Below are 17,500 nucleotides of genomic sequence, written 5' to 3' on the forward strand. Positions count from 1 at the left end.
CCACACAATCACGTGTCTAAAAAGACAAACCAAGATGAATCCAACGTCTTTCATCCCTTTTCAAAGCGTCTCTCTTCCTGCAAGCCTGTGATGTGCTGATGGTAGAACATGGTGTAGAAGAGTAGAAGTACCAGGAGCCCTCACATCTCCTTTAGTACTCGCTCCCTATTTAAGGACCCTTCAAACTGAGCGTATTTAAAGCAGGTTGTCTCTATTGTCTCGATGAAGAGGAAGGACGATGTGCCGCTCGGTAACGTTTAATCATTTCACTCACAAGTTAATGTCGTGGACTTGTGGGATGTTCTGCACAAAACAAAGTCCCCTTTCCACTGTGCAGTGTTCTGAAGGACCACTGGTTTCTGCGTTGGGCCCTGGAGGTGACCCACGGTCCCCGGTCCACTTCTCCTCGTCTACCTCGGCTTCACCTTCTCCATCAAACGGACATTTTCTACCTTCTAAAAGCTTTTGGGTTTTTTGGGGCGTGTGTCTGAGACAAAGACGATTCTGGGAATGGAATGAAGTCCACTTGTCCTCCTCACTGAGACAGGCAGATGCCTCCCACCTCTCCTTGTGTCCATGGAGTACAAACTCAACAACGGTTCTTGGTGAGTTTGTCTCGGCTCTGCTGCTCCGCTTGGCTGGATGTCTTTTCACGGACGGTCAGAATATTGAGGACTCTTGTCGTGCTGGAAGGCAGCAGGTTTATTTCCCTGCTTCGGCCTCGCTGTACTTTCCTTTATTGTTATGTCATCCTCAGGCTCACTGTGGAGTTTGGAGATTTACTCCCTCGGCATCTAGTTGTTGCTAAGCTAAGCTAACGGGGCGCTGATTGCAGCCTTACATTTGATAGATGGACTAGATAATCTTCTTCAGTGATTCACCAACAAAACCTAAAGAAGCCATGAATCTTTCCACTTCGTAGTCGGGAAACTGGCCGAGGCGTCAGTTGTTTACTGTTTGTGCAGCGGCGAGCGGAAGGAAACATATACGCCTACACAGAGTCGACCTCCAGAGACAAGCACGTACATATGGCTTCCCCTCCGGACCGGATGTCAGCCATCGGCAGGGCTCGTCACTGAAACCCCGCGACCTCCGACCTCTTCCTGCCGGGACTGGGAAACTTTGTCTTGATCTGCAAAGTGAAACACAGAGGAAGGCACAACAAAGCCTGTGGAGCATACAGAGCAGCCGAGAGGGGAGATATTAATGATTGTGAGTTGTCCTTGAGGGGCGAGCGAATACATCATGGTCGCAGGATTTATTAGAGTGCTGCTTGGCTGTTAAATATCTCTGTCGGGTGGAAAAGAAAAGGAGGTGTTTGTAGGTTTAAACGTCTGAGGAACTGGTTCCTCCTCAAGGGTCAAACCAACAGCCTGTTTATAATAACAAAAAGAAAATCATCCAATCTTTTACCCTCTTTTCTGCTGGAGGAATCTGGACGGCAGGAAGGCAGCGACAGTAGAAGCTGAAGTCCTTTCTCCTGCTGGGTGTGAACCCGCCTCCACCTTCCTGTCTGATTCAATCAAAATCTCCTTCCTCTGGTCGTATTACGCTTCACGTATCCGTGGTGAAATATTCCAAACTCAATGTTCACTCTTTAGCCATTTCCATTTTGGCCCCGGACCATTTTCCACGTCTGCAGCAGATACAGGGGTCGTGATGGCGCAGGAGTAGAGAGGGTGCACTGGGAACTGCAAGGTTGGTGGTTTGAGCCCCGGCTGCCCCATGTCCCATGCTGAAGTGTCCCTGAGCAAGACACCTAACCGCTAATTGCTCCTTATATTGAACCATATATTGTTATGGTGTAGACCGGATAACCTTATATTGTAATGGTATAGACTGTAGAACCTTATATTGTTATGGTATAGACCGGATAACCTTATATTGTTATGGTATAGACCGGATAACCTTATATTGTAATGGTGTAGACTGGAGAACCTTATATTGTAATGGTGTAGACCGGATAACCTTATATTGTAATGGTGTAGACTGGAGAACCTTATATTGTTATGGTATTGACTGGAGAACCTTATATTGTTATGGTATAAACTGGAGAACGTCATATTTTAATGGTATTGACTGGAGAACCTTATATTGTAATGCTATAGACTGGAGAACCTCATATTCTAATGGTATAGACTGGAGAACCTTATATTGTTATGGTATTGACTGGAGAACCTTATATTGTTATGGTATAAACTGGAGAACGTCATATTTTAATGGTATTGACTGGAGAACCTTATATTGTAATGCTATAGACTGGAGAACCTCATATTCTAATGGTATAGACTGGAGAACCTTATATTGTCATGGTATGGACTGGAGAACCTTATATTGTAATGGTGTAGACTGGAGAACCTTATATTGTAATGCTATAGACTGGAGAACCTCATATTCTAATGGTATAGACTGGAGAACCTTATATTGTAATGATGTAGACTGGAGAACCTTATATTGTAATGGTATAGACCGGAGATCCTCATATTGTAATGGTATGGACTGGAGAACCTCATATTCTAATGGTATAGACTGGAGAACCTTATATTGTTATGGTGTAGACTGGAGAACCTTATATTGTAATGGTATAGACTGGAGAACCTTATATTGTTATGGTGTAGACTGGAGAACCTTATATTGTAATGGTGTAGACCGGAGAACCTCATATTGTAATGGTGTAGACTGGAGAACCTTATATTGTAATGGTATAGACTGGAGAACCTTATATTGTAATGGTGTAGACTGGAGAACCTTATATTGTAATGGTATAGACTGGAGAACCTTATATTGTAATGGTGTAGACTGGAGAACCTTATATTGTAATGCTATAGACTGGAGAACCTCATATTCTAATGGTATAGACTGGAGAACCTTATATTGTAATGATGTAGACTGGAGAACCTTATATTGTAATGGTATAGACCGGAGAACCTCATATTGTAATGGTATGGACTGGAGAACCTCATATTCTAATGGTATAGACTGGAGAACCTTATATTGTTATGGTGTAGACTGGAGAACCTTATATTGTAATGGTATAGACTGGAGAACCTTATATTGTTATGGTGTAGACTGGAGAACCTTATATTGTAATGGTGTAGACCGGAGAACCTCATATTGTAATGGTGTAGACTGGAGAACCTTATATTGTAATGGTATAGACTGGAGAACCTTATATTGTAATGGTGTAGACTGGAGAACCTTATATTGTAATGGTATAGACTGGAGAACCTTATATTGTAATGGTATTGACTGGAGAACCTTATATTGTAACTCCGGATACTTAGAACCTCATATTGTTACTCGTCCAGGAGAAGGGAAAGTTCTTTGTGTTAGTTATAAAATAAATGAGGTCAGGAGCTTCGCTTGCCTTCCTCTGAAGCAGTGGGTTCTCTTTCCACGGGGGGGGGGCAGGGGGGGAGGGGTCCACGTTGGGACAAAGATCTTCACCCTCTGCACCTCCAGCATCTGTTAGACCCCCACACACACTTATTAACTCACGCTAGAGTCACTGCCTCAAAGCCTCGTGTCGCCTCACCGCCGTGACCCACTTCCAGGATCAATGACATCTGGAGGGGGGGTGGGGGTGTCAGGGGGGGCAGGAGGCGCCGGTGATGTGTAACAAACGCGCCTGGTGGGGGGGGGGAGGGTAACCTCTGGAGCAGGTAGTGAGGAGGAGGCGCTAAACAACCGACTGCATATTTCCTTTCCAACCGATGCTGCCGTGGTGGGAGGGAGGAGGAGGGAGGAGGAGGAGAGGGGAGGAGGGGGGAGGAGAGGGGAGGAGGGGGGAGGAGGATGATGAGGAGAGGATAGGAGAGAGGGAAGAGTAGGCAAGGAGGAGCGGATTAGACGTAACCCCTCCGGCTCTCACATGAACTAAATACAACTAAGTGTGTGCACATCCTGTAGCCAATAAAAGTATCTGTACTAGTATTTCTAGTACTACTGGTACTACTAGATTCTAATATTAGTACATATGATTAATATAATAATAATACCGTAGAGTGCCACATAGTACTCAGTAGTACCACTGGGTGATACTGGGTGAACTGGGACACCTGCAGCCTCCAGCAGTAGTTTGACCAACGAGCATCAACATGCAAACAAACTCGCAAATATTCTCAAAATGCAAATGAGAGCTGAAAGTAGACGAGAGCAGAGGAGTGGAACCACTCGAGGTCACCTGACTCACTGACGTAGACCTTCTGGCTCACAGCTGAACGCAGCGAGACTTTGAGTTTAATATCTATAAAAGCGTTGAGTGATTCCAATGAAGGAACACACACTTCTCTGGATTAAAGCTTTAATATTAGTTTATTGATCATCTTTGTGTTCTTAAATGACGCCACTGATCCTGTTGGTACATTTATTTACCTTGTGTTGATTGAAATTCACCACGTCTGAGTAGTGCAATATTGTGGCTCTACAAACTGCTGCTACATCTTTTTTGACTCCTTTCTTCCAGCATCTTTTTTTTTTTCTTCCAGCTTTTTTAAAATTAATTAATTAAATTTTTCCCTTTTTGTTTTTTCCCGTTTTGCATGGAATGTGATTTTTGTGCGCTGCGTTGCTTCCTGAGGTGTAAGACGTTGGTATCTATCCTCCTGTAGGTGGAGCGGCGTCCAGCGGCGAACCGGAGAGAGGGGCGGGACTAAAAAGGCCGACTTAAGACAAAACTAAAGACACACAGAGCATCTAGAGCTTCTTTCTTCTCTCTCGCCTCCAATTTACATAAAGAAACACATTGACTCCTCCAGCTTTTTGCCTTCTTCTCCTCCTCTCTGCTGCACTTCTGAGGATTTCTCCTCCCTCCTCGCCCGTGGTCCTCAAACCTTCTTTTTTGCTCCATGTTGCACTTTTCTTTTCCCCCGTCGAAGAGAATCGAATAAGAAAAAAAGGAAAAGATCCCTGATGAAAGAAGAAGGTTTTGTTGCAATGTGCAGAGTAACGAGGACTTCTACTGGAAGTCTTCTTCCCTCCAGACGCCTTGTCGGCTGCTGGATATGAACTTTTTTGTGTGGATTAACTGAAGCTTTCGTGGATTCTGGATTATTAGGTCTTTTTTTGGGGGGGGTTGCAGAAACGGTACATTCAGTCCCGTTTTATCCCTTTTCTGACTTTTCTTGTGGTGGCCTGTAGGGTTCAGAGGTCGAGGTTAACGATGGGTAATCAGCCAGCTCCGCCTCCTCTCAGCGGCCAATAGAAACACAGCTAGAAACTGTCAGGCTGTCGTTTGTCTCCTGGAGTCGTGTCTGTTTACAGCGATGCAAACACATGGAGGGTTAATAAAGAGCGAGGGAATCGAAGGCCTCGCCCCGCGGCAAATATCCCTGCACTTGATGAGGACGCTACGGCGGACGTGGGGGGGTCGGGGCGAGGCGCCGACGGGGAGGTTGAAGTCCGATTTTTAATTTCTTTCATAAGAATTTGGATATGAGGCGGGAGTGTGTGACGCTTGCGAGCCAGGTATTATTGCTGGTCAGCTGTTGCTGCGCAAATTACTGTTGATTGAATTACAATCAGACCCCCCCCCTTAAAAAAACCCTTCAGACCTGCACGATTCACACAAGTCACCAAACTGTCGTGAAAAAAGCAGGAGGCGGCGGAAAGCTGTTTGCATCCCTGTGTTTAGCGCAGTTAGCTCAAAGACTGGAATCAGTTAGCTTACATCACATGACGCGATATTCACGACTTGTCATGGAAGCTCAGTTCATAGTCAGCGGTATGAACAGCATCTCATTTATTTTCACGCTCTTATTTGTGTCCCACCCACATGGAGTTTGGTTGTTCGTTTTTTGAAAAATAAGGAATTATGAGTTATTCATAATTTTCCTGGTTTATCATTTATTATTGATTTAGCAGGATGGATTTGAAGCTCCATCCATCACACTCTGTCGGGCTAGCTAGCCAACTAGCGACCAAACTAGCGGCTGCTTCATATAACCCATGTATAAACCCGCGTGGGACTCGTCTGGGAGGTTAGCGTGAGGTTAGCTTAGCAACAGACGGGCCCAGACTGTATGTCGGTGCCACAGTGTGTTTATTGTGGACGGGATGTTTGTGGCTGTGAAGTTGTAACGAGGTGTGTTTGCTGTAGGAGTCGGAACAGAAGCCGCTGAGCGAGTCGCCCACGCTGCACCTGTGAATGTACTTTGTATTCAGAGGGTTTCAATACAATAAACAAGTGCTGATACAAAAACAAAGATGGCCGTTTAGTTTGTGGGTTTTTTCACTTTGTGTTCTGTGTGTGAAATGGTCTCGGGGACGGATGTGACGCTGATGTCGTTGGTTACACACATTGAAACAACACAACTGACCTTGTGCTGTCTATCGTCATCCAAACCCAGAGAGACACACAGCGATCTACGAAACAAAGTAAAAGGAATGAGGATAAACATGGATTTAGTAATTTAGTGTATTTGTGTGTGTGTTTGTGTGTGTGCATTCACTCTGTGTCTGAGCTGACAGGGTTTCAAGTTGTGGTCGTTTTTCCCGTGCTAAATAGAGAGCTAAAGATGTGTGTGTCTGTGTGTGTGTGTGTGTCTGTGTGAGAGGGAGAGAGAACCAGTACATACTTAGTGCTGCTGTTATGTTTTAATTAAAGCCGAACTGTGGGCTTAATTACTACCATGATAAACAACACCTCTCTCTCTCTCTCTCTCTCGCTCCACCCGGGTCATCAAAGATTGCACAGATGTAGACAAACACACTCTCACACACACACACACACACACACACACACACACACACACACACACACACACACACACACACTCTGAGAGCCTGCGGTGGGTCTCAGTGGTGCAGCACAACTGTGTTCATGGCTGTTAATGAAAACTGAGGCCAGAGTCCCAGAATCCCAACGCTAATCACCATCCAACTCTCTGGACGGTGGGGGGGGCGGTGTGTGTGTGTGTGTGTGCGTGTGTGCGTGCGTGTGTGTGTGCGTGTGCGTGTGCATGTGTGCGTGTGTGTGTGGGGGGACCACGACACAGGAGCACATTCATGTCTGTACATGCAGGAGCAGGTGAAGAGCGAGCAATCATCCTTCTTCCTGTTCATTAAAGTGTGTGTGTCTATGTGTGTGTGTGTTGTTTGTGTGTGTGTGTGTGTGTTGTTTGTGTGTGTGTGTGTGTGTTGTTGCTTGTGTTTGTGTGCTGCTCGTCGGTTCAGAAGGCTGAAACACAGTGTGTTACGAGTCAAGTGACACCTGCATCCAGCATTGTGTGTGTGTGTGTGGGTGCGTGTGCGTGTGTGTGTGTGTGTGTGTCATGAAATAAATCAATATAGTTCTATAACTTCACTAAAACTTCCATCATTTGATTTATTAAATAGGAAAGAGACACGAGGACAGTCAGCAGGCAAATCTCCCCCCTCCTTAATGTGTCAGTCGCACACTAATGTGTCGTCATCATCTGCAGCCTCGTGTGTGTCCTTCACAGGGCTGCTGTCAGCTCCACCTGACAGCCAATCAGATCAGAGCCACGAGCTGTGACATCACTTCCTGGAGGCACGTTTGGATCAACGGACGTTTGTGTTCTTTTGCTTCACAGAAACACACACACAAAAACTTAAAAACACACACACACACACAGAAAACACACACACGCACACACCTACACAAAAACATAAAAACACACACACACAGAAATAAACAAAAAAGGTACAGAGCCAAATAGTTAGTGAGAGCAGAAGTCTGCTGCACTGTGGGGTCAGCAGTGTGTGCGTGTGTGTGTCTGTGAGAGTGTGTGTGTCTGTGTGAGTGTGTGTGTCTGTGAGAGTGTGTGTGTGTCTGTGTGTCTGGTCTGTCCTCCTTAATGAGGAGACAGAGGACAGACTGCTTTACAAAGAAAACCTTCCAAATTACTGCACTGGTTGGTGTGTGTGTGTCTTTATGAGTGGGAGTGTGTCGCAGTGTGTGTTTGTACACAGTGCTGTGTGTGTCTTTGTGAGTCTATATGAGTGTGTGTGTGTTGTGTGTGTGGGTCCCACTCTGTCCTCAGTAAACAGCGACTTCTCATTAAAGCTTTCTGCTCGGCTGCTGGCGAGTCCTGAACCCACACACACACACACACACACACACATATATATATGTACACACACACACAGGTTGTGAGGGAGAAGGAGAAGGAGGAGGAAGAAGAGGAGGAGGAGGAGAGGACCTCCTCCTCTGATGTTTTGACCTCGTGTCCTCCTCATCCTCGCTTCACTAGATCACCTCCGTCCTTCCTCGTCCTGAGTGGTGTGACGGACTCAGGAGGAGCGGCGCAGTAGAGGAGGAGGTGAGGACATCGGAACCAGGGAGGTTGAGAAGCATAACGGCGAGGAGGAGAGCAGCAGGAGCAGGACGAGCAGTCTAGAAGGAGTAGTTGGAGGAGGAGATGAAGGAGAAGAGGCAGAGAGGAGCAGCAGGAGGTGTGTGTGTCTGTGTGTGTGCGGGTAATCCTCTCCTGTGTGCTGTAAGGATTAGCTCCTTGTCTGAGCTCCAGCGGGTCTGGATCAGGGGGCCTCGCCGCCCCGACGGCCCAGCGATGAACTTCCGGCGGCGGGTACGCGACCCGGCGCGACCCCCTCTGGCCTGGAGCTCGGAAGCGACACGGCGTTAGTGTGTTTGCTGGGCGCACGGTGCTGAATAGCCAATGAGAGAAGGGATGGGAAGCGTTACCCCGGGTAACGGCTTACAGGCCCTCGCCTCAATTAACCTCTGGCTCACACACAGACACACACACACACACACACACACACACTCACAGGTTCTACTGATAACTCACCCATTGATATGCAAGATACAAGTCACACAGCCAAACAAAGATCGGGTCGAGCTGAGGCTGCTGCTCATAATTCATCGCACACACACACACACACACACACACACACACACACACACACACACACACACACACACACACACACACACACACACACAGTTAAAACACACAGCTTAGTGAAGGATGCTGTATTTACAATTCGGGTCACACAAGCAGAGATAAAAACACAGCGAGGCGAACACGGGTCAGTGACGCTGAGGCTGCTTCTAATGCGGAGCACACACATGAGTTACACACACCCAAAGCATCACTCATGATGTGTGTAAAGCCGTGGCAGTGAACACTGCACACACACACACACACACACACACACACGATGAGTGATGACAAACAAACAAAGAAGAAGTCTGAACTTCATCCAGGACCTCGAAGCACTGGACGGGTTCAGCTTGTTTTATGTGTGTGTGTGTGTGTGTGTATGTGTGTGTGTGCGTCAGTGTGTGTGAGTTTTTGTGCCAAAACCTGGGAGGGAAAGCTGAGGATGAGAAAGTCTGTGACGGACTGCAAACGGCAGGCAGAAAGGCCGCCATCACATCACGTCACGTCACTCCGGCAACTATGTTGCTGCTGTGGGTGTGTGCGTGTGTGTGTGTGTGTGTGTGTGTGTGTGTGTGTGTGTGTGTGTGTGTGTGTGTGTGCGTGTGCGTGTGTGTGTGTGCGTGTGTGTGTGCGTGTGTGTTTGATGAAGGGAAGTGCTGTCCAGAGGGGAGATCTTCTTCTGCTCCAGTAATACCGGTCACACACCAGCACAGTCCTCCAAGGTCCACTTCCTGTCCATTTCCTGTTGACCTCTGACCCCTGCTGGCTGAGTTGAGATCCTGAGGGTTTATATTGCGTGTGTCTGTGTGTGTCTGTGTGTTAGTGCACGTTCCCCCTGTAAACCTCCGAGGCAAAAAACGGAAATGAAGTGGAAACAAACGGCAAACAAATTTCATAGAAAACAACACACAATAATTTGAACCATAAACTATATTTACTGTAAATAAAGAGTATTTGTTCAATAAATATATCATTTTATAAGTTCACGCAAACATATGAGCAAAGAAAAGAACTAATCCCTCCTTTTTGTGTTCTGAACTTAAACCTGCTGATGTTCACATTTAAGACATAAAATACTTCATGACAACATTGTAGTAACATGAGTGGTTCTGCTGTCCGACGCTCCTGAACACATCGTCACAGAACCCATTTAAGCCTGTTAGCTGTGAGCAGCTGGGGGGGGGGGGGGCGTCGCTGGCTCTTCTTCCTCTTTGTTTTTGCTTTTTTCAACACAGACGCCGTGAACCCTCGTTTCTTCATCCTCCTCCACCATCATCATCATCATCAGTGTCACGATGCATCGATATTCAGCAGTGTTGTCCTGCATGCAGCGCTGCTACTGGTTTATTCCTTCAATCACTTTCTTGTACATCCTCTCCCTCTCTCACAGTATCTCCTTTGTAAAGGGTCCTTGGCCCGCATTTGCATGGGTGGAGCCAAAGAGGCGTTTGGCGGGGGGGGGGGGGGCTCATTTGCATAAACAGAAGCAAAGGGAAGAGGACTTATTCATGTACGGTTTGTCGAGGATTTGCCCCAGCGGTTGAAGTCAATCCAGGAAGACAATAATGCGTCGGATGGCGAGCGTGAAGGAGAGACCTCATTTGGTCCTCTCAGCTCTCTGCGCCTCCTACTTCCTCAGAGTCACATGACATGTGATGAAGACGAGGGCCATTCCATCCTCGTTCCATCTTCCTCATGTCTCCTTTTGGTTGCTGTCAAAGCAGCTGCCTTTCACGTGCCTCCTCCTGCTCCTGCTCCTGCTCCTGCTCCTTCTCCTCCTGGTCCTCCTCCTCTTCCTGCTCCTCCTCCTGCTCCTCCTCCTCCTCCTGCTCCTGCTCCTCCTCCTGCTCCTCCTCCTCCTGCTCCTGCTCCTCTTCCTGCTCCTCCTCCTGCTCCTCCTCCTCCTCCTGCTCCTGCTCCTCCTCCTGCTCCTTCTCCTCCTGGTCCTCCTCCTCTTCCTGCTCCTCCTCCTGCTCCTCCTCCTGCTCCTCCTGCTCCTGCTCCTCTTCCTGCTCCTCCTCCTTCTCCTGCTCCTCCTCTTGCTCCTACTCCTCCTGCTCCTCCTCCTCTTCCTCACGCAGACCTCACACAGAAGCCAGGAGGAAACTAATGGGGAGGACAGAAGAGTCCTTGTCTCCTTTCCTTTTCTTGTTTTTGTCCTCTTATTTGTCGTCATCTTGTTTCTTTTCCTTGTTTCCTAATCTTCTTTCCTAGTTTCTTTTTCTCATTTTCATTCCTCACCTTCGTTTTCATCAAAATACAAAGAAACATCTGCCATAAAATACAAAGAAACATCTGCCATAAAATACAAAGAAACATCTGTTATTAGTCTGAAATGTGATATCGTATCAGACGGATGCATTTGACAAAGTGACATTGATGAGATGGTTCACACACGATGAACGAGGAACGATGGCGTGTGAGCGTTTTGTGTATGTAGTTGGTCATGAGACCACATCCACATCTCTACGGGGTCACATAGAAGCTTGTACCGTCACTTTAAGTCACATTCTGAGCTGAACGTTAAATCATTAACGTGGCAGATGGAGCCCAGATGTCCCGCTCTGACGGATGTGTCCTCGAGGCTCCGGCGAGTCTTGAGCGAGTCGGCCCTTTGGCTGGTGCAGGTCTGGCTGGTGCAGGTCTGGTAGGTGGAGGTCTGGATGGTGGAGGTCTGGATGGTGAAGGTCTGGCTGGTGAGGGTCTGGTAGGTGGAGGTCTGGCTGGTGAATGTCTGATAGGTGGAGGTCTGGTATGTGCAGGTCTGATAGGTGGAGGTCTGGTATGTGCAGGTCTGGCTGGTGAAGGTCTGTTTGGTGACGGTCTGATAGGTGGAGGTCTTGTAGGGGAAGGTCTGTTTGGTGACGGTCTGATAGGTGGAGGTCTGGTAGGTGCAGGTCTGGCTGGTGAAGGTCTGTTTGGTGACGATCGGATAGGTGGAGGTCTGGTAGGTGCAGGTCTGGCTGGTGAAGGTCTGTTTGGTGACGGTCTGATAGGTGGAGGTCTGGTAGGTGCAGGTCTGGCTGGTGAAGGTCTGTTTGGTGACGGTCTGATAGGTGGAGGTCTGGTAGGTGCAGGTCTGGCGGGTGAAGGTCTGGTAGGTGGAGGTCTGGTAGGTGCAGGTGTGGCTGTTGAAGGTCTGATAGGTGGAGGTCTGGTAGGTGGAGGTCTGGCTGGTGAAGGTCTGGTAGATGGAGGTCTGGCTGGTGAAGGTCTGGTAGGTGGAGGTCTGGCTGGTGAAGGTCTGGTAGGTGGAGGTCTGGCTGGTAAAGGTCTGGTAGGTGCAGGTCTGGTAGGTGGAGGTCTCGTTGTTTCTTTGGTATTCCAGCACCTCCCTACTCGGCTTTGAGAGGTTGGCTGGTGCTTCTAGGAAGCATTTAGAGCAGATGCTTCTATTGACCTCGTTGCCGTGGTTCCTTTGATGTGGTTCCTTTGGTTTATCGTGGAGCAGCTACTGAAGGGTTGGACTATAATGGCGCTGATAGAATTCTATTCATCCCACCAGAAGGACCATTTGGTAGATTTCTATTACATAAAGGGGCTCAAAAAGAAAAGAAATATATGAAGATGTAATTCGACGACAGCTGATAAGCTGAAGGTCAGAAAGCTCCGGGAGGAGTAAGCAGGCTTTTCAGTTTCGCTTCTCACCTGAAAAAGTTTGAACTGTGAGAGAAAGTTAAATATGTATTCATGAGCAATGATGCTCATTACGTTTTGAGATGACAGATGTGTAAAAATAGACAACAAGCAGCGCAGCATTGAGACACCTTCACACGGTTCCTCCATGTTTCCATCCTTTGTTCATCCACAGCGTTTCTTAATGGATTGCATGGATGGATTTCACTTATTTCACCGTTTTTTGTGTGAGATTCATGTTTGTTCTCTACTGCCATCCAAGTAAAGTCCTTTGATGGGCTCTCATGAACCCGATTAGAATTCTGACTCATCTGCTTACGATACAATATAGTTTAGAGTGAAGCCTGAAAACTCAGATCTGGAGGTCATCTTTTACTGACAGGATTTCCTGTCTGATCCTCTCTTGCTTCTTCTTCTCCTCCTCCCGCTTCGTGTCCGTCCTCAGAGCCCATCTTGGTCGCATAGAGATCAGATCAAAAAGCACAAGTAGAATGATCATGACTGCCCCCCCCCATCGCTGTTGATCTCCATGTCTAAGAGAGCTGCTTCCAATTAGAGGCTGAGGGAGGCGAGCGGCCACTGAAGCTCTGAACATCTGGACTTCGCCTCCGCCCGCCGGGACGCGCTAATAGCAGCACGAGGCTGAAACAGGAAGTGACACGCCGGCAGCCGGTACACGAGGCGCTGGCGGAGTACCCGTCACGGTACTGGTAATGGAACCCTCTTATTGTACGTGACACAATCTAGCACACACACGCACTTGCTTGGTTTGAGTGCGTCGCATCCCCTGTGCTGAAGGAGTGGCGCGCCACATTGCATTGTGGGTCTAATGTGCCGCTGATGGAATGAACTCCAGGCCGAGTGGAAATGAGACACAAAGCGCATTCTAAACCGAGAGGTGTTTCACTATTTCCAATAATGAAGGCTTGCGTAGAGGCGTGTGTGCACATGTGTGTATGTGTGTGTGTGTTACATCACACGTCTTTCAGCTTTTATCCAAAGCGACTTACACCATGTTTAGAACTGGATGAGCCACCGGTACCAGTGAGGAGAGCGGAGGAGTGTTTGTGATGGAGAGGTGCAGCCGAATCATTTGAGGGTAAAAAGCATTTAGTCTGAACAAGTTAACGCCTCTAAATGAGCGATAGGAAGGTCAGAAAGGGACAAACCTGAATCGCATTTAATGCATCGCTTCACCCGCCAGACAGGATGTGTGTGTCTGTGTGCGTGTGTTTGTGGTTTGGGTCCATGCACTTCCTGGTTCCGAGGGAATCGGACCGGTTGCCGTACAGGAGGCGTGCGGGTTGGGGGTGGAGAACCAGATGTTTGCTCTCTGTGGATCCGGTTCCTTTCTTCTTAGCATGGAAATGCAAATGTCCACCACCATCATTACGGGGAACCGGTACACCAAGATCTTCATCTTCCTCCTGATAATGAAGCACGCCGGCCCCTTAAGAAGTTTGTGTGTTTCATCAAACTTTATTTCATGATGATTAAAATAGAAACAAGACATCAAAGAAATTCAAGAAAAAGACGTTTGAGGACATCAGAAAGTTCTCTCATATTCAACATAATCTATGTGTTCCAATGTTTGCTTTCATTTTGCTCCCTTAAAGACATTCCACCTGTCGCCGTGTAACTTTGACAAAAGAGCATTTGCTTCTCCTCTGAAGTGTCTCCATGACGACGTTAAATAACCTCCAGGTGTGAAGAGCGAAGTTTCTCAAAGCGAGGCCACCGCTTCTCTCTGGACGCTTTATTATTTATTAAATCAGAGCCGTAGACTTGCATCCTTTATTCTCACAATATGTTTCACTTCCTTCCTGCAGATCTGTTTTTATTTCCCTTACAGATCATCTCAGCTTTAATTACATTTATGACTTTGTTATTGCTTTATTTTGGAGGGGACGTTTGATGTTGATGAAAAACATTTGTAGCTCGAGTACTAAAATACAGGAAATAACATTAAAACAACAAAAGTTATGAAACACTTGATTATTACTTTTGAGTCCCTTGTATGTTTTAGCTGATAAATAATTCTGTGACAACTCTTGCAGGAAGTAGCCACATCCATTGAGGAAATTTCTCTGCTGACTTGTGCATTATTCAGCCGTCGCGCTCTGAACCACTTTCTCCTCATGAAGTTTCGTTGCTGGAGCAGTTTTCCCTCCAGAGAGCCACGGTCTGCTTTTCTGTTCCAGGGATCTTTCACTTCCACAAAAAAAGAATAGAAAAAACATCATCTCAACGTAGAACATGTTTATCTGCAGCCTCGCTCGTCTCGTCAGTCCCTTTACCCCCCACAACCCCCCCACGCCTCTGTGAGGAGGAAGAGGAGCACGCTGGAATGAGGAGGCGCTCTGATGTAAATCTCCGGTGGCATCTGAATTCACGATTAAACACCAAAAAGGAGGATTGTTAAAGTGTATTACGCTCCTCGTTTGGCTCGAGTGTTTCCAGGATGAATCGTCTCCTCCTGTGTTCCACTTTTTACTCTCGTTTCCTTTTAGTTTTTCCAAAAATTGTAAATAAAACAAAATAGACATACATGACCATATTAAAGGAAGATTTGTTTTATTTTGAAATGTCAATTAAGGAAGTTAAGGGAACTAGTAAACAGGTATTTATGTGTTTTTTTTGTTGCCGTGTTTTTTTCATTGAAGTCATCGTTTCTCCTTCAGATAAAACAATAAAACAAAGTTTCCGTTTGTTGAAGCATAAACAGTGGGAGATTTCTCCAGAGATTAGACTCCCCCGATTCATCCTTACACGCCTGTCACATGTGATTTTTCTGCATTGGCGCTGTTATCCTGATCCGACAGGAAGCGCGATGACAGCCCTCCCCCCTCCCCACTCCTGAGCCGTGAAGAAGAGAGGAAGACACAGAAACACACTCTGATGGACTGAGGGTCACGCTAGCACGTTAGCATGCAGCATGGCATCCGGGTGCAGCTTTTACGGGTCAACTCTGCTCTGAGAGTAAAGTTTGTGCTGTACGGTGGCCTTTCTAGGACATTTCCGACAGGTTTGGTCCTGTATCAAAGTCTTTGTTCAGATCTGGTGATTTGTTGTCAGTCTTCAGGACTTTTATAGTGAAAGGTAAAGGTGGAAGGAGTGGACTCAGGCTTTTATTGTGAAAGGTCAAGGTAGAAGGAGAGGATCTGCTCGCATCCTGGGAAATGGCGGGAGGAAGCTAGGATCATTTTTCCTTCATAGTGGGCCGATTTCAAACAGGGGGTATGAGTGTGTGTTAGTGTGAGTCCAGGCGTGTGTGTTGTCGTAGTGTGTGTTTGACATCTTTTTTTCTTTCCCTGGACTATTAAAATTGACTGTTTCTTCTCACTTTATTTCACCTCAACGCTAATTCGGTCCTTTTTTCAGATCTGATCGGCAGGTTTCTCAACAATATTTATTATTTAATTGTTCCGTGTTCCAGTCGGTTGATGTTATTTACAGTCGGGGGGGGGGGGGGGGGGGGGGGTTCAGTCCCGCTTCCTGTTTGATGCTCGCGTGAGCTTCAAGGCGTGAAACCGGAGCGACGCGCCGATTGTTTGATGCACAGAAAGCAACATCGGCTCTGTGGACTCACGCCTCCCCGTCGCCACGGCAACATGAAAGACCCGTCACGCGACATCAATAGTTACACGTTCAGCTGTCCAGAGACAGAAATGGACTTCTCTAAAATATCTTATTAATATGAAAACATACTTCCTAAAAGTTTATTGTTCTTTAAAACCCGTCAGTGAGCCTCCTGTGCTGCACCCAGCAACACACACACACGCACACGCACACGCACGCACGCATGCACAAGCACCACACACGCATGCACACGACACACACGCACACACACACCAGCACGCACACGCACAGTGCAGAAGCCGTGCTGTTGAACTCGGTGTCGCTCCGTGCGATTTGCTTCTTTCTCTCGGATACAAAACGCTGCAGAATAAATAAAATAGTTTTCGGGAGCCGACGTGACTTGAAGCCCAAACGTGGTTTCATTTAGTTTTTGTGAATCTGCAGCTCAGCTGATTAATCAGATGCTACAAAGAACTTGTGTTTCATTTGAACATGATTCTATACTGGATTAACCATGAAAATTATACAAAATATGTTGGTTTAAATTTGAAATAAAGTGATTCCAGATTTATTCTTTAAAAAAGCGGGGAAAAAATCTTCCAATGCAAAATAAACAGAAAGAAAACATAAAGATATTAAATGAACTTAAACGAACCAGCAGGAACAACGAGACCGTTGTGTGAAACATTGAAACATTATGGAGCATCAACAAAGAACAGAAGACGCTGAATGTTATTAGGAGAGAGTAATCAATAAGTTGGGGGGGGGGGGGGGGGTCGGATGGTTGGAAGAAACGACTTCGTCTTCATCGCTCTAATTAGTGAAAGAACAGATGACATTTAAATATCTATAAATCAATGTTTCCATTTCCTTCATTTACTGCCAACTGCCCCCCACCCCCCCTCATCTCTGCTTTCCTGTCTCCCCCCCCCCTCTCCTTCCTCCTCTTTCCCGGCTCCACGTCGATTAATTAATTGCCAGCTAATTTAATTTCTGAAAAGGTAATAACTTGTTTAAGCACGGATGAAAACTGACAAGGCAAAGTTCTAATCTGCCCAAAGTTTAATTAGAGCTGGCAATGTTTCCACTCAGAGGCAGACTGGGGGGTCGGGGGGGCAAACACATGAGCGAAACTACGTTGTGTTTACGAAACGTAACAGCTGATCCGAGGTCACAGCTAGCTTAGCTTAGCATAGAGGAAGAGCCTGGAGGCAGCATCATTCATCGCTGCAGAACACGGTCGCACTTAGGCCACGCCTTCTCGACCAGCAAGCTCTTAGGCCACGCCCCCTCAGCCGGGCGTCCTACAGCACGGAGATGCAGCACGTCACAAATGAAGCTTAATATCCTTTATGGACGTCTCTGCCATCCTTTTGAATCAAAAAGCCTCCCAGCAGGGCGGACCCTGGTGATGGGGG

General features: G+C 46.9%; 1 protein-coding gene across 5 annotated transcripts in view; it reads left to right on the forward strand.

Moving 5' to 3' along the window:
• The window catches only part of LOC120817661 (protocadherin-1), a 78,147-nt gene that overhangs the window by 53,254 nt on the left and 7,393 nt on the right, over positions 1–17,500 (forward strand). The window contains exon 5 of one of the 5 annotated variants that reach the window (XM_040174091.2): positions 4,611–6,203. The exons of the other annotated variants lie outside the window; for them this stretch is intronic. Within the exon in view, the coding sequence (XP_040030025.2) occupies positions 4,611–4,669 (59 nt within the window). The 3' untranslated portion in view covers positions 4,670–6,203. Of the gene's footprint in view, positions 1–4,610; positions 6,204–17,500 lie in introns of those variants that run through there. 5 annotated transcript variants of the gene reach the window in all.

This window comes from Gasterosteus aculeatus, chromosome 4, assembly GCF_964276395.1.
Source record: "Gasterosteus aculeatus chromosome 4, fGasAcu3.hap1.1, whole genome shotgun sequence".
NCBI classification, from domain to species: domain Eukaryota; kingdom Metazoa; phylum Chordata; class Actinopteri; order Perciformes; family Gasterosteidae; genus Gasterosteus; species Gasterosteus aculeatus.